The sequence below is a fragment of the Scyliorhinus canicula genome, chromosome 6 (genome assembly GCF_902713615.1).
Source record: "Scyliorhinus canicula chromosome 6, sScyCan1.1, whole genome shotgun sequence".
Lineage (NCBI taxonomy): Eukaryota > Metazoa > Chordata > Chondrichthyes > Carcharhiniformes > Scyliorhinidae > Scyliorhinus > Scyliorhinus canicula.
In genome coordinates, this window is record NC_052151.1 from 30,508,853 (window position 1) to 30,536,012 (window position 27,160).

At 46.8% G+C, this 27,160-nt stretch overlaps 1 protein-coding gene across 1 annotated transcript in view; it reads left to right on the forward strand.

The window, feature by feature from the left end:
• anapc1 (anaphase promoting complex subunit 1) overlaps positions 1 to 27,160 on the forward strand; it is a 309,365-nt gene that overhangs the window by 252,935 nt on the left and 29,270 nt on the right. Inside the window, exons 45-46 of the mRNA XM_038799110.1 lie at positions 18,970 to 19,065; positions 21,079 to 21,274. Coding sequence (XP_038655038.1) covers positions 18,970 to 19,065; positions 21,079 to 21,274 — 292 coding nt within the window. The remainder of the gene's footprint in view (positions 1 to 18,969; positions 19,066 to 21,078; positions 21,275 to 27,160) is intronic.

Sequence of the window (27,160 nt, forward strand, 5' to 3'; positions counted from 1 at the left end):
GTACAGTGTGACTCTCACAGTGTTACTGGAGTACAGTGTGACTCTCACAGTCTGTTACTGGAGTACAGTGTGATTCTCACTGTCTGTTACTGGAGTACAGTGTGACTCTCTCAGTCTGTTACTGGAGTACAGTGTGACACTCACAGTCTGTTACTGGAGTACAGTGTGATTCTCACTGTCTGTTACTGGAGTACAGTGTGACTCTCTCAGTCTGTTACTGGAGTACAGTGTGACACTCACAGTCTGTTACTGGAGTACAGTGTGATTCTGACGGTCTGTTACTGGAGTACAGTGTGACTCTCACAGTCTGTTACTGGAGTACAGTGTGACTCTCACAGTCTGTTACTGGAGTACAGTGTGACACTCACAGTCTGTTACTGGAGTACAGTGTGACACTCACAGTCTGTTACTGGAGTACAGTGTGACTCTCTCAGTCTGTTACTGGAGTACAGTGTGACACTCACAGTCTGTTACTGGAGTACAGTGTGATTCTCACTGTCTGTTACTGGAGTACAGTGTGATTCTCACTGTCTGTTACTGGAGTACAGTGTGACTCTCACAGTCTGTTACTGGAGTACAGTGTGATTCTCACTGTCTGTTACTGGAGTACAGTGTGACACTCACAGTCTGTTACTGGAGTACAGTGTGATTCTCACTGTCTGTTACTGGAGTACAGTGTGACTCTCTCAGTCTGTTACTGGAGTACAGTGTGACTCTCTCAGTCTGTTACTGGAGTACAGTGTGACACTCACAGTCTGTTACTGGAGTACAGTGTGACACTCACAGTCTGTTACTGGAGTACAGTGTGACACTCACAGTCTGTTACTGGAGTACAGTGTGACACTCACAGTCTGTTACTGGAGTACAGTGTGACTCTCTCAGTCTGTTACAGGAGTACAGTGTGACACTCACAGTCTGTTACTGGAGTACAGTGTGATTCTCACTGTCTGTTACTGGAGTACAGTGTGACACTCACAGTCTGTTACTGGAGTACAGTGTGACTCTCTCAGTCTGTTACTGGAGTACAGTGTGACACTCACAGTCTGTTACTGGAGTACAGTGTGACACTCACAGTCTGTTACTGGAGTACAGTGTGATTCTCACTGTCTGTTACTGGAGTACAGTGTGACTCTCACAGTCTGTTACTGGAGTACAGTGTGATTCTCACTGTCTGTTACTGGAGTACAGTGTGACACTCACAGTCTGTTACTGGAGTACAGTGTGACTCTCTCAGTCTGTTACTGGAGTACAGTGTGACTCTCACAGTCTGTTACTGGAGTACAGTGTGATTCTCACTGTCTGTTACTGGAGTACAGTGTGACACTCACAGTCTGTTACTGGAGTACAGTGTGACTCTCTCAGTCTGTTACTGGAGTACAGTGTGACACTCACAGTCTGTTACTGGAGTACAGTGTGACACTCACAGTCTGTTACTGGAGTACAGTGTGATTCTCACAGTCTGTTACTGGAGTACAGTGTGACTCTCACAGTCTGTTACTGGAGTACAGTGTGACACTCGCAGTCTGTTACTGGAGTACAGTGTGATTCTCACAGTCTGTTACTGGAGTACAGTGTGACTCTCAGTCTGCTACTGGAGTACAGTGTGACTCTCAGTCTGTTACTGGAGTACAGTGTGACTCTCACAGTCTGTTACTGGAGTACAGTGTGATTCTCACTGTGATTGGAGTACAGTGTGACTCTCAGTCTGTTACTGGAGTACAGTGTGACTCTCACAGTCTGTTACTGGAGTACAGTGTGATTCTCACTGTGATTGGAGTACAGTGTGACTCTCACAGTCTGTTACTGGAGTACAGTGTGACTCTCACGGTCTGTTACTGGAGTACAGTGTGACTCTCACGGTCTGTTTCTGGAGTACAGTGTGACTCTCACAGTCTGTTCCTGGAGTACAGTGTGATTCTCACTGTTACTGGAGTACAGTGTGATTCTCGCTGTTACTGGAGTACAATGTGACTCTCACAGTCTGTTACTGGAGTACAGTGTGACTCTCTCAGTCTGTTACTGGAGTACAGTGTGACACTCACAGTCTGTTACTGGAGTACAGTGTGATTCTCACTGTCTGTTACTGGAGTACAGTGTGATTCTCACTGTCTGTTACTGGAGTACAGTGTGACTCTCACAGTCTGTTACTGGAGTACAGTGTGATTCTCACTGTCTGTTACTGGAGTACAGTGTGATTCTCACAGTCTGTTACTGGAGTGCAGTGTGACTCTCACTATCTGTTACTGGAGTACAGTGTGACTCTCACAGTCTGTTACTGGAGTACAGTGTGATTCTCACTGTCTGTTACTGGAGTACAGTGTGACACTCACAGTCTGTTACTGGAGTACAGTGTGATTCTCACTGTCTGTTACTGGAGTACAGTGTGACACTCACAGTCTGTTACTGGAGTACAGTGTGACTCTCTCAGTCTGTTACTGGAGTACAGTGTGACACTCACAGTCTGTTACTGGAGTACAGTGTGACACTCACAGTCTGTTACTGGAGTACAGTGTGATTCTCACTGTCTGTTACTGGAGTACAGTGTGACTCTCATAGTCTGTTACTGGAGTACAGTGTGACTCTCACAGTCTGTTACTGGAGTACAGTGTGACACTCGCAGTCTGTTACTGGAGTACAGTGTGATTCTCACAGTCTGTTACTGGAGTACAGTGTGATTCTCACAGTCTGTTATTGGAGTACAGTGTGACTCTCAGTCTGTTACTGGAGTACAGTGTGACTCTCAGTCTGTTACTGGAGTACAGTGTGACTCTCACAGTCTGTTACTGGAGTACAGTGTGATTCTCACTGTGATTGGAGTACAGTGTGACTCTCAGTCTGTTACTGGAGTACAGTGTGACTCTCACAGTCTGTTACTGGAGTACAGTGTGATTCTCACTGTGATTGGAGTACAGTGTGACTCTCACAGTCTGTTACTGGAGTACAGTGTGACTCTCACGGTCTGTTACTGGAGTACAGTGTGACTCTCACGGTCTGTTTCTGGAGTACAGTGTGACTCTCACAGTCTGTTCCTGGAGTACAGTGTGATTCTCACTGTTACTGGAGTACAGTGTGATTCTCGCTGTTACTGGAGTACAATGTGTCTCTCACAGTCTGTTACTGGAGTACAGTGTGACTCTCACAGTCTGTTACTGGAGTACAGTGTGACTCTCACAGTCTGTTACTGGAGTACAGTGTGACTCACAGTCTGTTACTGGAGTACAGTGTGACACTCACAGTCTGTTACTGGAGTACAGTGTGATTCTCATGGTCTGTTTCTGGAGTACAGTGTGACTCTCAGTCTGTTACTCGAGTACAGTGTGATTCTCACTATCTGTTACTGGAGTCCAGTGTGATTCTCACAGTCTGTTACAGGAGTACAGTGTGATTCTCACTATCTGTTACTGGAGTACAGTGTGACTCTCACAGTCTGTTACTGGAGTACAGTGTGATTCTCACTGTCTGTTACTGGAGTACAGTGTGACACTCACAGTCTGTTACTGGAGTACAGTGTGACACTCACAGTCTGTTACTGGAGTACAGTGTGATTCTCACAGTCTGTTACTGGAGTACAGTGTGACTCTCATAGTCTGTTACTGGAGTACAGTGTGACTCTCACAGTCTGTTACTGGAGTACAGTGTGATTCTCACAGTCTGTTACTGGAGTACAGTGTGACTCTCACAGTCTGTTACTGGAGTACAGTGTGATTCTCACTGTGATTGGAGTACAGTGTGACTCTCACAGTCTGTTACTGGAGTACAGTGTGACTCTCACGGTCTGTTACTGGAGTACAGTGTGACTCTCACGGTCTGTTTCTGGAGTACAGTGTGACTCTCACAGTCTGTTCCTGGAGTACAGTGTGATTCTCACTGTTACTGGAGTACAGTGTGATTCTCGCTGTTACTGGAGTACAATGTGTCTCTCACAGTCTGTTACTGGAGTACAGTGTGACTCTCACAGTCTGTTACTGGAGTACAGTGTGACTCTCACAGTCTGTTACTGGAGTACAGTGTGACTCACAGTCTGTTACTGGAGTACAGTGTGACACTCACAGTCTGTTACTGGAGTACAGTGTGATTCTCATGGTCTGTTTCTGGAGTACAGTGTGACTCTCAGTCTGTTACTCGAGTACAGTGTGATTCTCACTATCTGTTACTGGAGTCCAGTGTGATTCTCACAGTCTGTTACAGGAGTACAGTGTGATTCTCACTATCTGTTACTGGAGTACAGTGTGACTCTCACAGTCTGTTACTGGAGTACAGTGTGATTCTCACTGTCTGTTACTGGAGTACAGTGTGACACTCACAGTCTGTTACTGGAGTACAGTGTGACACTCACAGTCTGTTACTGGAGTACAGTGTGATTCTCACAGTCTGTTACTGGAGTACAGTGTGACTCTCATAGTCTGTTACTGGAGTACAGTGTGACTCTCACAGTCTGTTACTGGAGTACAGTGTGATTCTCACAGTCTGTTACTGGAGTACAGTGTGACTCTCACAGTCTGTTACTGGAGTACAGTGTGATTCTCACTGTAATTGGAGTACAGTGTGACTCTCACAGTCTGTTACTGGAGTACAGTGTGACTCTCACGGTCTGTTACTGGAGTACAGTGTGATTCTCACTGTGATTGGAGTACAGTGTGACTCTCAGTCTGTTACTGGAGTACAGTGTGACTCTCACAGTCTGTTACTGGAGTACAGTGTGATTCTCACTGTGATTGGAGTACAGTGTGACTCTCACAGTCTGTTACTGGAGTACAGTGTGACTCTCACGGTCTGTTTCTGGAGTACAGTGTGACTCTCACAGTCTGTTCCTGGAGTACAGTGTGATTCTCACTGTTACTGGAGTACAGTGTGATTCTCGCTGTTACTGGAGTACAATGTGACTCTCACAGTCTGTTACTGGAGTACAGTGTGACTCTCACAGTCTGTTACTGGAGTACAGTGTGACTCTCACAGTCTGTTACTGGAGTACAGTGTGACTCACAGTCTGTTACTGGAGTACAGTGTGACACTCACAGTCTGTTACTGGAGTACAGTGTGATTCTCATGGTCTGTTTCTGGAGTACAGTGTGACTCTCAGTCTGTTACTCGAGTACAGTGTGATTCTCACTATCTGTTACTGGAGTCCAGTGTGATTCTCACAGTCTGTTACAGGAGTACAGTGTGATTCTCACTATCTGTTACTGGAGTACAGTGTGACTCTCACAGTCTGTTACTGGAGTACAGTGTGACTCTCACAGTCTGTTACTGGAGTACAGTGTGATTCTCACTGTCTGTTACTGGAGTACAGTGTGACTCTCATAGTCTGTTACTGGAGTACAGTGTTACTCTCACAGTCTGTTACTGGAGTACAGTGTGACTCTCACAGTCTGTTACTGGAGTACAGTGTGATTCTCACTATCTGTTACTGGAGTACAGTGACACTCACAGTCTGTTACTGGAGTACAGTGTGACTCTCTCAGTCTGTTACTGGAGTACAGTGTGACTCTCACAGTCTGTTACTGGAGTACAGTGTGACTCTCACAGTCTGTTACTGGAGTACAGTGTGACTCTCATAGTCTGTTACTGGAGTACAGTGTGATTCTCACTGTCTGTGACTGGAGTACAGTGTGACTCTCACAGTCTGTTACTGGAGTACAATGTGTCTCTCACAGTCTGTTACTGGAGTACAGTGTGACTCTCACAGTCTGTTACTGGAGTACAGTGTGACTCTCATAGTCTGTTACTGGAGTACAGTGTGATTCTCACAGTCTGTTACTGGAGTACAGTGTGACACTCACAGTCTGTTACTGGAGTACAGTGTGATTCTCACAGTCTGTTACTGGAGTACAGTGTGACTCTCATAGTCTGTTACTGGAGTACAGTGTGACTCTCACAGTCTGTTACTGGAGTACAGTGTGACACTCGCAGTCTGTTACTGGAGTACAGTGTGATTCTCACAGTCTGTTACTGGAGTACAGTGTGACTCTCAGTCTGTTACTGGAGTACAGTGTGACTCTCAGTCTGTTACTGGAGTACAGTGTGACTCTCACAGTCTGTTACTGGAGTACAGTGTGATTCTCACTGTGATTGGAGTACAGTGTGACTCTCAGTCTGTTACTGGAGTACAGTGTGACTCTCACAGTCTGTTACTGGAGTACAGTTTGATTCTCACTGTGATTGGAGTACAGTGTGACTCTCACGGTCTGTTACTGGAGTACAGTGTGACTCTCACGGTCTGTTACTGGAGTACAGTGTGACTCTCACGGTCTGTTTCTGGAGTACAGTGTGACTCTCACAGTCTGTTCCTGGAGTACAGTGTGATTCTCACTGTTACTGGAGTACAGTGTGATTCTCGCTGTTACTGGAGTACAATGTGACTCTCACAGTCTGTTACTGGAGTACAGTGTGACTCTCACAGTCTGTTACTGGAGTACAGTGTGACACTCACAGTCTGTTACTGGAGTACAGTGTGATTCTCATGGTCTGTTTCTGGAGTACAGTGTGACTCTCAGTCTGTTACTCGAGTACAGTGTGATTCTCACTATCTGTTACTGGAGTCCAGTGTGATTCTCACAGTCTGTTACAGGAGTACAGTGTGATTCTCACTATCTGTTACTGGAGTACAGTGTGACTCTCACAGTCTGTTACTGGAGTACAGTGTTACTCTCACAGTCTGTTACTGGAGTACAGTGTGACTCTCACAGTCTGTTACTGGAGTACAGTGTGATTCACATGGTCTGTTACAGGAGTACAGTGTGACTCTCTCAGTCTGTTACTGGAGTACAGTGTGACTCTCACAGTCTGTTACTGGAGTACAGTGTGATTCTCACTATCTGTTACTGGAGTACAGTGTGATTCTCACTGTCTGTGACTGGAGTACAGTGTGACTCTCACGGTCTGTTACTGGAGTACAGTGTGACTCTCACAGTCTGTTACTGGAGTACAGTGTGACTCTCACTGTCTGTTACTGGAGTACAGTGTGACTCTCACAGTCTGTTACTGGAGTACAGTGTGATTCTCACTATCTGTTACTGGAGTAAAGTGTGACTCTCACAGTCTGTTACTGGAGTACAGTGTGACTCTCACAGTCTGTTACTGGAGTACAGTGTGACTCTCACAGTCTGTTACTGGAGTACAGTGTGATTCTCACGGTCTGTTACTGGAGTACAGTGTGACTCTCACAGTCTGTTACTGGAGTACAGTGTGACTCTCACAGTCTGTTACTGGAGTACAGTGTGATTCTCATGGTCTGTTACAGGAGTACAGTGTGACTCTCACAGTCTGTTACTGGAGTACAGTGTGATTCTCATGGTCTGTTACAGGGGTACAGTGTGACTCTCACGGTCTGTTACTGGAGTACAGTGTGACTCTCACGGTCTGTTACTGGAGTACAGTGTGACTCTCACAGTCTGTTACTGGAGTACAGTGTGATTCTCACGATCTGTTACTGGAGTACAGTGTGACTCTCACAGTCTGTTACAGGAGTACAGTGTGACTCTCACAGTCTGTTATTGGAGTACAGTGTGATTCTCACGATCTGTTACTGGAGTACAGTGTGATTCTCACAGTCTGTTACTAGAGCACAGTGTGACTCTCACAGTCTGTTACTGGAGTACAGTGTGATTCTCACGGTCTGTTACTGGAGTACAGTGTGATTCTCGCGGTCTGTTACAGGAGTACAGTGTGATTCTAACGGTCTGTTACAGGAGTACAGTGTGATTCTCACGGCCTGTGACTGGAGTACAGTGGGATTCTCACAGTCTGTTACTGGAGTACAGTGTGACTCTCAGGGTCTGTTACAGGAGTACAGTGTGATTCTAACGGTCTGTTACAGGAGTACAGTGTGATTCTCACGGCCTGTGACTGGAGTACAGTGTGACTCTCATGGTCCGTTACAGGAGTACAGTGTGACTCTCACGGTCTGTTACAGGAGTACAGTGTGACTCTCACGGTCTGTTACAGGAGTACAGTGTGATTGTCACGGTCTGTTACTGGAGTACAGTGTGACTCTCTCAGTCTGTTACTGGAGTACAGTGTGATTCTCGTGGTCTGTTACACGAATACAGTGTGATTGTCACGGTCTGTTATTGGAGTACAGTGTGATTCTCACAGTGTTACTGGAGTACAGTGTGATTCTCATGGTCTGTTTCTGGAGTACAGTGTGACTCTCACAGTCTGTTACTGGAGTACAGTGTGATTCTCACTATCTGTTACTGGAGTACAGTGTGATTCTCACTGTCTGTTACTGGAGTACAGTGTGATTCTCACTATCTGTTACTGGAGTCCAGTGTGATTCTCACGGTCTGTTACAGGAGTACAGTGTGATTCTCACTATCTGTTACTGGAGTACAGTGTGACTCTCACAGTCTGTTACTGGAGTACAGTGTGATTCTCATGGTCTGTTACAGGAGTACAGTGTGACTCTCTCAGTCTGTTACTGGAGTACAGTGGGACTCTCACAGTCTGTTACTGGAGTACAGTGTGATTCTCACTGTCTGTGACTGGAGTACAGTGTGATTCTCACTGTCTGTGACTGGAGTACAGTGTGATTCTCACTATCTGTTACTGGAGTAAAGTGTGACTCTCACAGTCTGTTACTGGAGTACAGTGTGACTCTCACAGTCTGTTACTGGAGTACAGTGTGACTCTCACAGTCTGTTACTGGAGTACAGTGTGACTCTCACAGTCTGTTACTGGAGTACAGTGTGATTCTCACTGTCTGTGACTGGAGTACAGTGTGATTCTCACTATCTGTTACTGGAGTACAGTGTGATTCTCACTATCTGTTACTGGAGTACAGTGTGACTCTCACAGTCTGTTACAGGAGTACAGTGTGACTCTCACAGTCTGTAACTGGAGTAAAGTGTGACTCTCACAGTCTGTTACTGGAGTACAGTGTGACTCTCACAGTCTGTTACTGGAGTACAGTGTGACTCTCACAGTCTGTTACTGGAGTACAGTGTGACTCTCACAGTCTGTTACTGGAGTACAGTGTGACTCTCATGGTCTGTTACTGGAGTACAGTGTGATTCTCACTGTCTGTTACTGGAGTACAGTGTGACTCTCACAGTCTGTTACTGGAGGACAGTGGGATTCTCACGGTCTGTTACTGGAGTAAAGTGTGTCTCTCACGGTCTGTTACTGGAGTACAGTGTGACTCACTGTCTGTAACTGGAGTACAGTGTGATTCTCACAGTCTGTTACTGGAGTACAGTGTGATTCTAACGGTCTGTTACAGGAGTACAGTGTGATTCTCACGGCCTGTTACTGGAGTACAGTGTGACTCACAGTCTGTTACTGGAGTACAGTGTGACTCTCTCAGTCTGTTACAGGAGTACAGTGTTACTCTCACAGTCTGTTACTGGAGTACAGTGTGACACTCACAGTCTGTTACTGGAGTACAGTGTGACTCTCACAGTCTGTTACTGGAGTACAGTGTGATTCTCACTATCTGTTACTGGAGTAAAGTGTGACTCTCACAGTCTGTTACTGGAGTACAGTGTGACTCACAGTCTGTTACTGGAGTACAGTGTGACTCTCACAGTCTGTTACTGGAGTACAGTGTGACTCTCACAGTCTGTTACTGGAGTACAGTGTGATTCTCACTGTCTGTGACTGGAGTACAGTGTGATTCTCACTATCTGTTACTGGAGTACAGTGTGATTCTCACTATCTGTTACTGGAGTACAGTGTGACTCTCACAGTCTGTTACAGGAGTACAGTGTGACTCTCACAGTCTGTAACTGGAGTAAAGTGTGACTCTCACAGTCTGTTACTGGAGTACAGTGTGACTCTCACAGTCTGTTACTGGAGTACAGTGTGACTCTCACAGTCTGTTACTGGAGTACAGTGTGACTCTCACAGTCTGTTACTGGAGTACAGTGTGACTCTCATGGTCTGTTACTGGAGTACAGTGTGATTCTCACTGTCTGTTACTGGAGTACAGTGTGACTCTCACAGTCTGTTACTGGAGGACAGTGGGATTCTCACGGTCTGTTACTGGAGTAAAGTGTGACTCTCACGGTCTGTTACTGGAGTACAGTGTGACTCACTGTCTGTAACTGGAGTACAGTGTGATTCTCACAGTCTGTTACTGGAGTACAGTGTGATTCTAACGGTCTGTTACAGGAGTACAGTGTGATTCTCACGGCCTGTTACTGGAGTACAGTGTGACTCACAGTCTGTTACTGGAGTACAGTGTGACTCTTTCAGTCTGTTACAGGAGTACAGTGTTACTCTCACAGTCTGTTACTGGAGTACAGTGTGACACTCACAGTCTGTTACTGGAGTACAGTGTGACTCTCACAGTCTGTTACTGGAGTACAGTGTGACTCTCACGGTCTGTTACTGGAGTACAGTGTGACTCTCACAGTCTGTTACTGGAGTACAGTGTGACTCTCACAGTCTGTTACTGGAGTACAGTGTGACTCTCACAGTCTGTTACAGGAGTACAGTGTGATTCTCACAGTCTGTTACTAGAGTACAGTGTGACTCTCATGGTCTGTTACTTTTTTTTTAATGAAAATGTTTTTTATTCAGCTTTTTCATATTTTTATATTGAACAAATTACAAATTGTTAGGAGAGAAAAGAACAAAAAAAAACAAACAAACAACGCAAAATTAACATACTAGTTACAGGTAAGCCATCCTTCGTAGAGTAACTCGCCCGCCCCCCCCCCCCCCCCCCCCCCCCCCCCTCAACATGTTTATTTAGTTTGGTTTTGGGCCTTAGCTAGCCATCGAACCCCCGTACCGAACCGTAGCCCCCCCCCCCTCCCGCTACCTCCCCCGACTATTCTTCCTCTTGTACATTGGCCACAAATAGGTCCCGGAACAGTTGCATGAATGGCTCCCACGTTCTGTGGAATGCCGTCGTCCGACCCTCGGATGGCAATTTGATTTTCTCCATTTGGAGAGATTCCGAGAGGTCGGACAGCCAGTCCGCAGCTCTGGGCGGTGCTGCTGACCGCCAGCCAAACAGGATTCTACGGCGGGCGATCAGGGAGGCAAAGGCAAGGGCGTCCGCCCTCCTCCCCAGGAATAGATCTGGCTGTTCTGAAACCCCGAAGACCGCCACTATCGGGCATGGCTCCACCCTCACTCCCACCACTTTGGACATAACCTCGAAGAAGGCTGTCCAGTACTCCACGAGTCTGGGGCAAGACCAGAACATGTGGGCGTGGTTGGCCGGGCCTCTTTGGCACCGTTCACATCTGTCTTCCACCTCCGGGAAGAACCTACTCATACGGGTTCTTGTTAAGTGGGCTCTATGTACCACTTTTAGTTGCGTCAGGCTGAGCCTTGCGCACGTGGAGGTGGAGTTGACCCTATGCAGTGCTTCGCTCCAGAGTCCCCACCCTATCTCCATCCCCAGGTCGTCCTCCCATTTCCTTCTTGTTGCGTCCAGTACGGTTTCGTCCCTATCTACCAGTCGGTCATACATGTCACTACAGTTCCCTTTCTCTAGGATACTTGCGTCCAGTAGGTCTTCCAGTAGTGTCTGTCGTGGCAGTTGTGGGTACGTCCTTGTCTCCTTTCGTAGGAAGTTTTTGAGCTGCAGGTACCGTAGCTCGTTCCCCCCAGCTAGCTGAAATTTCTCTGTCAGTTCGTCCAGTGTTGCGATCCTGTCGTCCGTGTATAGGTCCCTGACTGTCAGTGTCCCCCCGTCCTGCCTCCACCTTTTGAAGGTGGCGTCAGTCAGTGCTGGTGTGAACCTATGGTTGTTGCAGATGGGAGCCCTGTTCGACATTTTGGTCAGGCCAAGTTGCTGCCGCAGTTGGTTCCAGGATTGGAGGGTGGCTGTCACCACTGGGCTGCTGGAGTGTTTTTTGGGTGGGGATGGGAGTGCTGCCGTGGCGAGGGCCCGGAGGGAGGTTCCCATGCAGGAGGCCTCCTCCGCACGCACCCACTCAGCCTCTGGCTCCTGGATCCATCCCCTTACTCGCTCGGCTGTTGCTGCCCAGTGGTAGAATTGTAGATTCGGAAGGGCTAGCCCCCCCCTGGATTTTGTTTTTTGTAAGACCTTCTTTGGGATCCTAGCATTTTTACCCCTCACAGTCTGTTACTGGAGTACAGTGTGACTCTCACGGTCTGTTACTGGAGTACAGTGTGACTCTCACGGTCTGTTACTGGAGTACAGTGTGACTCTCACAGTCTGTTACTGGAGTACAGTGTGACTCTCACAGTCTGTTACTGGAGTACAGTGTGACTCTCACGATCTGTTACTGGAGTACAGTGTGATTCTCACTGTCTGTTACTAGAGCACAGTGTGATTCTCACTGTCTGTTACTGGAGTACAGTGTGACTCTCACAGTCTGTTACTGGAGGACAGTGGGATTCTCACGGTCTGTTACTGGAGTACAGTGTGACTCTCAGGGTCTGTTACAGGAGTACAGTGTGATTCTAACGGTCTGTTACAGGAGTACAGTGTGATTCTCACGGCCTGTGACTGGAGTACAGTGTGACTCTCATGGTCCGTTACAGGAGTACAGTGTGACTCTCACGGTCTGTTACTGGAGGACAGTGGGATTCTCACGGTCTGTTACTGGAGTACAGTGTGACTCTCAGGGTCTGTTACAGGAGTACAGTGTGATTCTAACGGTCTGTTACAGGAGTACAGTGTGACTCTCACGGTCTGTTACAGGAGTACAGTGTGATTGTCACGGTCTGTTACTGGAGTACAGTGTGACTCTCTCAGTCTGTTACTGGAGTACAGTGTGATTCTAACGGTCTGTTACTGGAGTACAGTGTGGTTCTCACGGTCTGTTATTGGAGTACAGTGTGATTCTCACAGTCTGTTACTGGAGTACAGTGTGATTCTCGTGGTCTGTTACACGAATACAGTGTGATTGTCACGGTCTGTTATTGGAGTACAGTGTGACTTTCACAGTCTGTTACTGGAGTACAGTGTGATTCTCACAGTGTTACTGGAGTACAGTGTGATTCTCATGGTCTGTTTCTGGAGTACAGTGTGACTCTCACAGTCTGTTACTGGAGTACAGTGTGATTCTCACTATCTGTTACTGGAGTACAGTGTGATTCTCACTGTCTGTTACTGGAGTACAGTGTGATTCTCACTATCTGTTACTGGAGTCCAGTGTGATTCTCACAGTCTGTTACTGGAGTACAGTGTGATTCTCACTATCTGTTACTGGAGTCCAGTGTGATTCTCACTATCTGTTACTGGAGTACAGTGTGACTCTCACAGTTTGTTACTGGAGTACAGTGTGATTCTCATGGTCTGTTACAGGAGTACAGTGTGACTCTCTCAGTCTGTTACTGGAGTACAGTGTGACTCTCACAGTCTGTTACAGGAATACAGTGTGACTCTCACAGTCTGTTACTGGAGTACAGTGTGATTCTCACTGTCTGTGACTGGAGTACAGTGTGATTCTCACTGTCTGTGACTGGAGTACAGTGTGATTCTCACTATCTGTTACTGGAGTAAAGTGTGACTCTCACAGTCTGTTACTGGAGTACAGTGTGACTCTCACAGTCTGTTACTGGAGTACAGTGTGACTCTCACAGTCTGTTACTGGAGTACAGTGTGACTCTCACAGTCTGTTACTGGAGTACAGTGTGACTCTCACTGTCTGTGACTGGAGTACAGTGTGACTCTCACAGTCTGTTACTGGAGTACAGTGTGACTCTCACTGTCTGTGACTGGAGTACAGTGTGATTCTCACTGTCTGTGACTGGAGTACAGTGTGATTCTCACTGTCTGTTACTGGAGTACAGTGTGACTCTCACAGTCTGTTACTGGAGTACAGTGTGATTCTCACTATCTGTTACTGGAGTACAGTGTGATTCTCACAGTCTGTTACTGGAGTACAGTGTGACTCTCATGGTCTGTTACAGGAGTACAGTGTGACTCTCACAGTCTGTTACTGGAGTACAGTGTGACTCTCATGGTCTGTTACAGGAGTACAGTGTGACTCTCACAGTCTGTTACTGGAGTACAGTGTGATTCTCACAGTCTGTTATTGGAGTACAGTGTGATTCTCAGTCTGTTACTGGAGTACAGTGTGATTCTCACGGTCTGTTACTGGAGTACAGTGTGACACTCACAGTCTGTTACTGGAGTACAGTGTGATTCTCACAGTCTGTTACTGGAGTAAAGTGTGACTCTCACAGTCTGTTACTGGAGTACAGTGTGATTCTCACGGTCTGTTACTGGAGTACAGTGTGACTCTCACAGTCTGTTACTGGAGTACAGTGTGATTCTCATGGTCTGTTACAGGAGTACAGTGTGACTCTCTCAGTCTGTTACTGGAGTACAGTGTGACTCTCACAGTCTGTTACTGGAGTACAGTGTGACTCTCACTATCTGTTACTGGAGTACAGTGTGACTCTCTCAGTCTGTTACTGGAGTACAGTGTGACTCTCTCAGTCTGTTACTGGAGTACAGTGTGACTCTCACAGTCTGTTACAGGAATACAGTGTGACTCTCACAGTCTGTTACTGGAGTACAGTGTGATTCTCACTATCTGTTACTGGAGTACAGTGTGATTCTCACTGTCTGTGACTGGAATACAGTGTGACTCTCACAGTCTGTTACAGGAGTACAGTGTGATTCTCACTATCTGTTACTGGAGTAAAGTGTGACTCTCACAGTCTGTTACTGGAGTACAGTGTGACTCTCACAGTCTGTAACTGGAGTACAGTGTGACACTCACAGTCTGTTACTGGAGTACAGTGTGACACTCACAGTCTGTTACTGGAGTACAGTGTGATTCTCACGGTCTGTTACTGGAGTACAGTGTGACTCTCATGGTCTGTTACAGGAGTACAGTGTGACTCTCATGGTCTGTTACTGGAGTACAGTGTGACTCTCATGGTCTGTTACTGGAGTACAGTGTGATTCTCACAGTCTGTTCCTGGAGTACTGTGTGACTCTCACAGTCTGTTACTGGAGTACAGTGTGATTCTCACAGTCTGTTATTGGTGTACAGTGTGATTCTCACTATCTGTTACTGGAGTACAGTGTGATTCTCACAGTCTGTTACTGGAGTACAGTGTGATTCTCACTATCTGTTACTGGAGTACAGTGTGACTCTCACAGTCTGTTACTGGAGTACAGTGTGACTCTCACGGTCTGTGACTGGAGTACAGTGTGACTCTCACAGTCTGTTACTGGAGTACAGTGTGACTCTCACGGTCTGTTACTGGAGTACAGTGTGACTCTCACGGTCTGTTACTGGAGTACAGTGTGATTCTCACTGTCTGTTACTGGAGTACATTGTGACTCTCATGGTCTGTTACAGGAGTACAGTGTGACTCTCACAGTTTGTTACTGGAATACAGTGTGATTCTCACTGTCTGTGACTGGAGTACAGTGTGATTCTCAGTCTGTGACTGGAGGACAGTGTGACTCTCACGACCTGTGACTGGAGTACAGTGTGATTCTCACAGTCTGTTACTGGAGTACAGTGTGATTTTCTGGTGAAGGATTTTGAAGCTGAAAGTTAGCTCTGTTCCTATTTCTCCCCCTCCCCATAAGAAATTGCACTTCATCGACTGAATATTTTGAGCATTTTCTTGTTCTAATCCAGATTTCCAGCATTTTTATTTTTTTGCTGTTAATTCCTCGTAATTATTCTCAAATAAACCTTAATGCAGGGGCAGGGAAACTGTTTGATCGCAACGGGCATTGCGGATGAACCCAGCACTGCCGACACTCAGGGCTCACACGAGTACTATAGATGGGTCAGTTTTTGTACAGTGTGTGCAGGAGACTTTTCTGACACAGTATGTAGACAGTCCAACAAGGGGCGATGCCACAATGGATTTGGTACTGGGTAATGAACCCGGCCAGGTGTTAGATTTATGTAGGGGAGCACTTTGGTGATAGTGGTCACAATTCGGTTATGTTTACTTTAGCGATGGGCAGGGATACGTATATACCGCAAGGCAAGAATTATAGCTGGGGGAAAAGCAATTATGATGCTATTCAGATTTAGGATGTATAGGATGGGAAAGGAAACTGCAGGGGATGGGTACAATCGAAATGTGGAGCTTTTTCAAGGAACAGCTACTGTGTGTCCTTGATAAGTATGTACCTGTCAGGCAGGGAGGAAGTTGTCGAGCATGGGAATCGTGGTTGACTAAGGAAGTTGAAGCACTTGTCAAGAGGAAGAAGAAGGCTTATGTTAGGATGAGACATGAAGGCTCAGTTAGGGCACTTGAGAGTTACAAGTTAGCCAGGAAGGACCTAAAGGGAGAGTTAAGAAGAGCGAGGAGAGGACACGAAAAGTCGTTGGCGGATAGGATCAAGGAAAACCCTAAGGCTTTCTATAGGTATATCAGGAACAAAACAATGACTAGAGTAAGATTAGGGCCAATCAAGGATAGTAGTGGAAAGTTGTGTGTGGAATCAGAGGAGATAGGGGAAGCGTTAAATGGATATTTTTCGTCAGTGTTTACACTGGAGAAAGACAATGTTGTTCAGAAGAATACTCGGGTTCAGTCGACCAGGCCAAATGGGATTGAGGTTCACAAGGAGGAGGTGTTAGCAATTTTGTAAAGTGTAAAATAGATACGTCCCCTAGGCCAGATGGGATTTATCCTAGGATTCTCTGGGAAGCCAGGTTGGAGATTGCTGAGTCTTTGTCCTTGATCTTTATGTCGTCTTTGTCGACAGGAATAGTGCTGGAAGACTGGAGGGTAGCAAATGTTGTCTCCTTGTTCAAGAAGGGGAGTAGAGACAACCTTGGTAATTATAGACCTGTGAGCCTTACTTCGGTTGTGGGTAAAATGTTGGAAAAGGTTATAAGAGATAGGGTTTATAATCATCTTGAAAAGAACAAGTTGAATAGCGATACTCCACACGGTTTTGTGAAGGTAGGTCATGCCTCACAAACCTTATTGAGTTTTTTGAAAAGGTGACCAAACAGGTGGATGAGGGTAAAGCGGTTGATGTGGTGTATATGGATTTCAGTAAGGCGTTTGATAAGGTTCCCCACGGTAGACTATTGCAGAAAATAAGGAAGTATGGGATTGAAGGTGATTTAGCGGTTTGGATCAGTAATTGGCTAGCTGAAAGAAGACAGAGGGTGGTGGTTGATGGCAAATGTTCATCCTGGAGTTCAGTTGCTAGTGGTGTACCGCAAGGATCTGTTTTGGGGCCACTGCTGTTTGTCATTTTTATAAATGACCAGGAAGAGGGTGTAGAAGGATGGGTTAGTAAATTTGAAGATGACACGAAGGTCGGTGGAGTTGTGGATAGTGCTGAAGGATGTTATAGGATACAGAGGGACATAGATAAGCTGCAGAGCTGGGCTGAGAGGTGGCAGATGGAGTTTAATGCAGAAAAGTGTGAGGTGGTTCACTTTGGAAGGAGTAACAGGAATGCAGAGTACTGGGCTAATGGCAAGATTCTTGGTAGTGTAGATGAACAGAGAGATCTCGGCATCCAGGTACATAAATCCCTGAAAGTTGCCACCCAGGTTAATAGGGCTGTTAAGAAGGCATATGGTGTGCTAGCCTTTATCAGTAGGGGGATTGAGTTTCGGAGCCACAAGGTCATGCTGCAGCTGTACAAAACTCTGGTGCGGTCGCACCTGGAGTACTGCGTGCAGTTCTGGTCACCACATTATAGGAAGGATGTGTAAGCTTTGGAGAGGGTTCAGAGGAGATTTACTAGGATGTTGCCTGGTATGGAGGGAAGGTCTTACAAGGAAAGGCTCAGGGACTTGAGGTTGTTTTCGTTAGAGAGCAGAAGGCTGAGAGGTGACTTAATAGAGACATATAAGATAGTCAGAAGGTTAGATAGGGTGGACAGTGAGAGTCTTTTTCCTCGGATGGTGATGACCAACACGAGGGGACATAGCTTTAAATTGAGGGGAGATAGATACAGGACAGATGTCAGAGGCAGTTTCTTTACTCAGAGAGTAGTAGGGGTGTGGAACGCCCTGCCTGCAACAGTAGTAGACTCACCAAATTTAAGGGCATTTAAGTGGTCACTGGATAGACATATGGATGAAAATGGAATAGTGTAGGTCAGATAGGCTTCAGATGGTTTCACGGGTCGACGCAACATCGAGGGCCGAAGGGCCCGTACTGCGCTGTAATGTTCCATGTTCTATACAAACCCCCAAGTAGTGTTGAACATTGAAGACTGAGGCAGGCTTCTTATTGCTCCCTCCCAGTCAATGCAGAGTGCTGCGATCAATTATCACTCTCCAACTGCAAGCAAAATACTGTTCATGCTGGTGACCTTCAGAGAAAACAGAAGTGGCTGCATAAACTCAGGTTGTCAGGCAGTATTGGTGGAGAGATTAACGGTGTTGATATTTCGAGTCCCGTGTGGCATCAGCTGCCACCGAGGGTCGTATTGAATGCGAAACGTCAACTCCGTTTGCGAGACGTGCTGAGTTTTTCAGCTTTTTTTTTTAATCGCACTCCAGCTGCAGCTTTGCCTGAGGCCAGCAGCTTCTGCACAGAGCCATGAGGTAAACGGTGGGACAGTTCAGCTCAGGACAGCTCTCTGCCACTCCCTGAGCTGTCAGAACAGCTGCTTTAGTTACCTTAATGAGTACTGGTAATTGCAACACTGGCAGTGACCTCGAGGCACTGTGTAACAACTGGGTGAGGCAGCACTAATGAGGTAGATATGTCATAGCTCAGCAGCTGGAAGCCTCGGGCATTTCATGCTCCGCAGGTTCTGTTTTTCCATCAAGGGAAGCAAATATCGTCATTTGGGTTTTGCGGTGATTTATCCTTTTTAAGACTTGAAATTTTGCTGCATGGCGCTCTTGAAAGCTGTTTAGCATTCCGAAAACCTGGAGATGTGAGATTGCAGCTCTAGAGATTGCCATTAAAATCATCTTCTGGCCCAGTATGAATGAGTGCAGAAGTTAGTAATCCCCATTTCATCTATGCACAAGACAATACGGAAGGTAGTTTATTACTTATTGTTATGGTATACCTTTTAGTCATTATGAAAAACAATATTATGCTATTAACAATAAATCCATTCTCTCCCTTCAGAAACAGGATGTGCTGGACTTGTTCTCATCCATCTTATATGAATGTGTTACTCAGGAGAAGCCAGAAATGTTACCTACATATATAGCCATTGACCAGGTAAAACCGAGATCTTGTGGGCTGTGTTGTGTGCATTTTCACCATTTTCTCCCCTTCCTGTTTCTGCTATCTCTCTGCTCCACGCTAACTTCACTTGAGGCGAGGAGCATGAAGTTAGGTGGGGTTCTGCCAATAGGGCGAGGGAATGGGCCGGTGTAGGGTGCGCTTTCAGATTCTCTGAGCTGAATGGCCTCCTTCTGCACGGTAGGGATTCTATGAAACCCATTCCCACCAAATTTCCTATCAGTTGTTCCTAAAAATTCATAGGCATATTCATTTGGTAGGGCACAACTTGAGTATTCCCGAAACGAGACGTGCTGTTGAAGCTTTCCAGCTTGTACTAATCAGGAATGCACAATTACGGAACGTAAAACAATTTATTCTACGTGAGAAAAGGGTTACTGATTACTTCCCAGGAAAGTGCCAAAAACTGTGTACTCCGTGGCCAAAGCCCTGGCAGTTTCCTCTGAGGCATCCCCATTAGAAGGTGCTGAGCAATCAATTTCTTCCAACCATTATCATTCGGGGATCTCATGTGCATTGACAGTAAACCTCATGCAGTTAAGGAGCAGTGTTGTTCCAGGTTGTCAAGTAGCCTCTTCCACTTAGTTAGGTTTCTACACTCACTGTCACCAGGTTGGGAAGCAGGCAGGAAACTGGAACTGAAGCTTAAGATCAACCATGGTCATGTTGAATGGTGGAACAGACTCGGCAGGCTGTATGGTCACCTCCTCACCCTATTCCTTATGTTCTTGTGGTGGTGAATACACTGGTGGAGTCAGAAAAAAAAGGTGCATGACATATGGATAGGGTGGAGTTGTTGACCTTGGGTAGGGTGCTCTTTCCAAGAGCTGGTGCAGACTCGATGGGCTGAATGGCCTCCTTCTGCACTGTAAATTCTGTGTCCGTGCCAGAAGAGTTAGTAACCATAGAACCATAGAATTCCTACAGTGCAGAAGGAGGCTATTTGGCCCATCGTGTCTGCACCGATCCTCTGAAAGAGCACCCTACCTCAGCCCACTCCCCAGTTCTATCCCTGCAACCCCATAACCTCACCTAACCTATACATCTTTGGATACTATGCGCCAATCCATCTGACCTGTACCCGGAGGAAATCCACACAGACACGGGGAGAAATGCAAACTCCACACACTGGCTGGAATTGAATCCAGGTCTCTGACACTGAGGTGCCAGTGCTAACCACTGTGCAACCGTGCCAACAAACAACCCGAGCATTACCTCTTGAACGCACTGCCCCTAATGATTAAAAGTAGCAACTTATTTTGCTTTTTTTATGGCTTTGCCTGATCCTTCTGGAAGTTATGGATTTGAATTGCTAGATTTCTGTTTATCCACATCCCGTAGTGTCAGTCAGTTGGGCAGGTCCTCCTGTCCCGTCATCTAGTGCCTCTCTTTATATGAAGGTGCACATGTAAACAGTCACTGGGAAGATATAGAAGGGTGGCCATGCTGACTCTCCCACTTTGTTCAGCCAAGGTCAAGACCTGGAACTTGTAAAAGGTTTCAACCATGAACCCACCTGTGACCGTTCCATGTCTCAATGCACTGGATCTGCAGTGTACTTTGCTCTCCTATATGCATGTACATAGAACAATGGTACTCCTGATGTGATCTGGGTGTCACTTGTAGCCCCGACTCCCGTTTCATCTGGTGGGCTTTGCTGTTGAGTCACAGGGATGTCACAGAGAGGTGACTTTCAGCGGTCGTTCCTGCAGTCTTTCTGCAAGCACTTAAAAAGTTTGAGCACAACAAATGCATTTAGGGAGTGGGACATCCATTGCATGTTTTAAATGGTTTCGTTTAAACGAAATGAAGCCAGAACAATCCATGTACTCAGTCAATAAGTAGTTCAACAGTGAGCTCCACTGCATTTTCCTCAGTAAATCTTGATTAAATTGTGTTTGTTTTTAACTTAAGAAATTTGCGTTGTGTTGTCCGACTCGGTTTGGGAAAGACTGCGCCATTCAGTATTGTTTACTCCTTCCATCTCAGGCTGTGCGCCGATTAGAACGGAAAGAGATGTCGGAGACCTTCGAGCTGTGGCAGATCAAATTGATGCAGCAGTTCTACAACTCTGTCTGTCTCCAGGATAAATTTAAAAACAGCACCACTGGACTACTCATCAACCCCGAGTTTCTTCTTGCTATGAAGAACACATTGGATAAAACCCTAGATCTGTGGCTCCACGGTAAGCCCTTCTTGTCATTTTGTTTAAAGCCTGTTGCCAGCCTTTCAGCTGTCTGGTTTGTGGGCGTGTCATTTTAACATTGAACCTGGATGTTCTATCTAAAAAGAACTTAAAAGAGTGGCGTTGAACCCAATTTGAAAAGAAGTTGGATGGACGATAGGCCGAATAGTTACTGGAAGAGAAAGCAATTTATGATCTGTTTGTGTGGCTAGTCCTCATTTTTTAATTGTTTTCCTGGGATGCGGGCCTCGCTGACTAGGCCAGCATTTATTGCCCTTGATATTGGGACAATACAAGACCTCTACACACCTCCGAACAGCAAGAACTCCATTTGTGCAATTCAACAATCCAGGTCAACGGGTTGAAAAATAGCATCAGGGCGATTGTTTTTTCTTTTGAGCTGCTGCAGTCCATTTGGTGTGGGTACACTCGATGTTGTTGGGGAGTTCCAGGATTCTGATCCAGCCGCAGTGAAAGAATGTTGATATAGTTCCAAGTCAGGATGGCGTGTGGTTTGGAGGGGAACTTGCCGTTCTTGTACATTTGCTGCTCTTGTCCTTCTATCTGGCAGAGATTGTGGGTTTGTAATGTGAGGTAATGCATTTTGGAAGGGCTAATGCAGGTAGGGAATATACAGTGAATGGTAGAACCCTCGAGAGTATTGACAGTCAGAGAGATCTTGGTGTGCAGGTCCACAGGTCACTGAAAGGGGCAACACAGGTGGAGAAGGTAGTCAAGAAGGCATACGGCATGCTTGCCTTCATTGGCCGGGGCATTGAGTATAAGAATTGGCAAGTCATGTTGCAACTGTATAGAACCGTAGTTCGGCCACACTTGGAGTATAGTGTTCAATTCTGATCACCACACTACCAGAAGGATGTGGAGGCTTTAGCGAGGGTGCAAAAGAGATTTACCAGGATGCTGCCTGGTATGGAGGGCATTAGCTATGAGGAGCAGTTGAATAAACTCGGTTTGTTCTCACTGGAACAACGGAGGTTGAGGGGCAACCTGATAGAGGTCTACAAAATTACGAGGGGCATAGGCAGAGTGGATAGTCAGAGGCTTTTCCCCAGGGTAGAAGGGTCAATTACTAGGGGGCATAGGTTTAAGATGCGAGGGGCAATGTTTAGAGGAGATGTACGAGGCAAGTTTTTTAGACAGAGGGTAGTGGGAGCCGGAGGAGGTGGTAGAAGCAGGGACGATAGTAATGTTTAAGGGGCATCTTGACAAATACATGAATAGGATGGGAATAGAGGGATACGGACCCCGGAAGTGCAGAAGATTTTTTAGTTTAGAAGGGCAGCATGGTCGGCACAGGCGTGGAGGGCCAAATGGCCTGTTCCTGTGATGTACTTTTCTTTGTTCTTTGTTCTTGTTCTTTGTTTGGAAGGAGCTGTCAAAGGAGCGTTGGCAAGTTGCTTCAGTGCATCTTGTAGGTGATGGAGGCACAGATTCTTACAGACTCAACTCCGGCTGTTTTAGGACAGCAGTTTGCCAGGATGCTCTTGTTATGAGCAAGCTGCATGTAGGTGTGCTACAATTAGCTCCAAGGGGCCTAGACTAGGGATGAGGGCAGCAGGGAAGCCAGCTTTAGTTCCCATACTTTACCATCATTCCCAAAGCCCTTTCCATAAAGGATTTACACATATGTATGTCGGTTGAGGATGGAATTGGGCTCGGCTATGGAGCGTTCCAAATTATCCAGAGCTTGCCGACAATCAAGACACAAGCCAAAGTAATGATCGCTTGGAACAAGATGCTGAGGGTGAAAACGCAACCCAACCAGGAATTGAATACCTTTGGAGAGATGGGGAAATGAAAATAAATGAATGCAATTATGGGGAATCTTTTGACATATTACAGTACATGCATTGCATTGAATTTAGCTTGCCTTGTTTTGGATTGCATTAGATGATTAAACACGTTAGGCAAAAACAGCAGCAACGATACTTTGAAAGCTAAGTACACACAAGAACGTGTTTGCGCTCATACTTTCACATGGGGGCAGAGAGTGAAGTAAGAACTAAAACCTAATTCTTTGGGCTCACACTTAGGGCTGAGTTCCCCTATATATTTTAAAATTCAATGAGGAACTTTAAGTGTTGGCAGATCATCGTCACTGTTGCCTTTCCTGAATGACAGTCATTCTGATTCAGGCTCGCCCGAACTAGTGGTCCAATTCCAGGTAATCAAACCATTTGAAAGGGTGCAGCAAACGGAGAATTCGAAGCTCAAAGAAACTGTCAGCTACTCGGGATGCATAAGCACAATCCAGCCGCTATTTTTCTTGTTATAAATTGGAAGCCCTGACATTTTTCAAGACTCTAATTTTGATGCCTCGTGCTGAGATCATGAACTCAGCAAACTGTTTGGTTTGTAAAATAAACCAAATGTCCAATTTGTACCTCGAATGAAACGCCCTGTGTCCTCGTTATAGCTTGACGGATGCTGATTTTATGGTTTGGAAATCAGAGAAATCGAGGCCAGCATCTGATAAAGGTGCTGGAGTTATATTTATAGTGGCCCAGGCCCATGGTCCACCTTGTTGCCATTCTTGTTCAGTGTTCTCCCAAAAGCAAAGAAAATCCCCCCAGTAACCCCCACCGACGTCACTGCCACCTAAGACGGGAAAGACCCAGTCACCCGGCCGAAAAGCCAGCAGAGACAAGGGGAAGGACAGAACCAGCGAGGGCCGACCCCGCAGATTTCCCAGCGCAGAGCCGGGCGCTGATGGAACCAATTAAGTGCTTTATCACCTCCGAACCCCAAAGACACAGGGAGGAGATGAAAGAAGACCTCTTGGCGGCTGTCGAAGCGGCAGCGCAGGTCGCAACGGCACCCATGAGGGAGACAAGATGGAACAGAAACTAGAGGCCCAAAAACCGATGACACAGGACCTCGAAAAAGGCACCAAGGGGCCTGATCGCAACACTCGAGGCTGAGGTGGCGAGGCTGGTCAAGACCCAGAAGGGGTTGAAGGACATGGTCAGCAACCAAGAAAACCGGTCGCACCAACGAGCCGTGAGGGTTATGGGGCTGCTGGAGGGAATAGAGGGGAGAAACCCCACAGAGTACATCGCAGGGATGCTCAGGAAGCTGGTTGGCAAGTAGGGCATTGACAAGCCCCCGGAAGTATACCGTGCCCACAGGTCCTTCTGGCAGCGGCCTAGGGCTGGGCAACCACCGCGGGCAATAATTGTAAAGCTCCACGGATACTAGGATAAAAAGGGAATCCTGAGGTGGATGAACAACTCAAGGGGGGTGCAAATACATCCAATCCGCTTGTACCAGGACATTGATGTTGACATGGCCAGGCGCCGGGCGCAATATATCTGCGCTGTACAAAAGTGGGGTGCGGTTTGGCATGCTCTGCCCTGCCAAACTGTGGGTCACGTACCAGGGCAAAGAACTATACTTTAATGTCTCAGAAGAATGGACTGGATAGGCAACAATAGAGGGCAGTGGCCAAAACACCACGTGCTGCAAGGAGCTGAGAGGGGCAGGGGTGACCACATGCAGGGGTATGGAAGGGTGGAGAGGTAAATAGGGTTACATTGAGGAATCCGACTGTTGGGAAGCCGCTACGTTAGCGAACAAGTTGGTGTCCGAGGGATGAGGCCGCTGCGCACCTCCAGGCGAGAGGAAAACCAGGATTTCAGGGGAAAGAAGGATGGGGGGGGGGGGGGGGGGAGTTATGTTAGCGGAAGGGACGCAGTCGGAGGACAGGACAGGGGGAGAAGCAGAGGGGTGGAGGATAGAGCGCTGGTTGTAACAGGTCGCACTTGGTGATGGCAAAAAAGAACTAGTCTGCGGCCACCTTGAATGGCCCGTGAACAGGAGCAGGTCCAGACGAATAGGGCCAGGCCCACAGTGTGAGTATGGTTGACCCCACAGGAGGGGTGGGGACCCCGCCTCCCCCCTCCAAAATCTGGATTGTAACATGGAACTTGAGAGGCCTCAACGGGCCGGTGAAAGGACCCAGAGTCCTCGCCCATCTCAAGAGGCTTAGAGTAGAGGTAGCCTTCCTCCACTAATTGTGTGTAAGGGGGAGAAACTGAGAAGTTTTGGCTGGTAGGGAAACTGTGTTAAATTTGAAAAAAAACATTGAAAAAATGAATTACTTAACGAAGTAGAGGAGTGACTAAACCTGAGGGCAGATATTGGTATTTAGTATTTAATTGTACAGTAAACATATAGCGCCAGGGACCATATAGTTAACTTAATTTAATAATAATTTAAGTATGTATTTTGAATTAATTAACTTGGCTTAAATGTCACTCAGCGGGGTGCAGTGCTCCAACTGTGAGATGTGGGAGATCCGTGACGCTTCCAGCGTTACGGTTGACTACGTCTGCAGGAAGTGTAACCAATGGCAGCTCCTCACAGACCGCGTGGTTCGGTTGGAGCAGCAATTGTATGCACCTAGGAGCATGCAGGTGGCGGAAAGCATCATAGATAGGAGTTACAGAGACATGGTCACACCCAAGGTGCAGGCAGACTCGGGTGACCGCTAGAAAGGTCAGGCAGTCAGTGCAGGAATCCTCTGTGGATGTCCCCCTCTCTAACAAGTATACCGTTTTGGATGCTGTTGGGCGGGATAGCCTATCAGGAGAAAACAACAGCAGCCAGAACAGTGGCACCACAACTGGCTCTGTTGCTCAGCAAGGGAGGGCAAAGTGCAGGAGAGAGATAGTTGTAGGGGATTCTATAGTAACGGGCACAGTTAAGCACTTCTATGGACGTGAAAGAGACTCCAGGATGGTATGTTGCCTCCCTGGTGCCAGGATCATGGATGTCTCTGAATGAACACAGGACATCCTGAAGGGGGAGGGTCAACAGCCAGAGGTCGTAGTACACATAGGTACTAACAACATAGGCAGGAAGAGTGATGAGATCGTGCAGAAGAAGTTCAGGGAGTTAGGCAGTACTTCTAGGGTTGTAATCTCAGAATTACTTCCTATGCCACGTGCCAGTGAGGCTAGAAATAGGAGGATAGTATAGCTAAAGATGTGGCTAAACTGGTGGTGAAGGAGAGAAGGGTTCAGATTTCTGGACCACTGGGATCTCTTCTGGGGCAGGTGTGACCTGCACAAGAAGGACGCGTTGCATTTAAACTCGAGGGGCACCAATATCCTGGCTGGGAGTTTTGCTGGAGTCACTCGGGAGGATTTAAACTATTATGGCAGGCGTGTGGGAACTAGAGCATTAGCTTAGAAGGTGTAATAACTGAAGGGGAAGTAGAGAACAAAAATAAGAGAACAACATCACCGTATCTGCTCAAACGCAGTGGTTTGAAGTGTATTTGTTTCAACGCCAGACGTATAGTAGGCAAGACAGATGAATTTGGAGCACTTATTAGTACTTGGAATAATGATGTTGCAGCTATCACAGAAATGTGGTTCATGGAAGGGCAGGATTGGCAGCTGAAGGATATGGATGCTTCAGGAGAGATAGAGGGGGGTGTAAATGTGGTGGGGGAGTAGCATTACTGGTTAAGGAGAATATTATAGCTGTACTGCAGGAGGACACCTTGGAGGGCTCATACAATGAGGCAATCTCGAAACAAATGGGCTCAGTAGCGATGGACGACGTGGTTTTGTGAAGGGGAGGTCGTGCCTCAGTAACTTGATCGAGTTTTTTGAGGAGGTGACAAAGATGATTGATGAGGGTAGGGCCGTGATGTTGGTTACATGGACTTCAGTAAAGACTTTGACAAGGTGTTTCATGGCAGACTGGTACAAAAGGTGAAGTCACACGGGATGAGGTGGTAAGATGGATACAGAACTGGCTCGGTCACAGAAGGCAAAGGGTAGCAGTAGAAGGGTGTTTTTCTGAATGGAAGGTTGTAACTAGTGGTGTTCCACAGGGATCGGTGCTGGGGCCTCT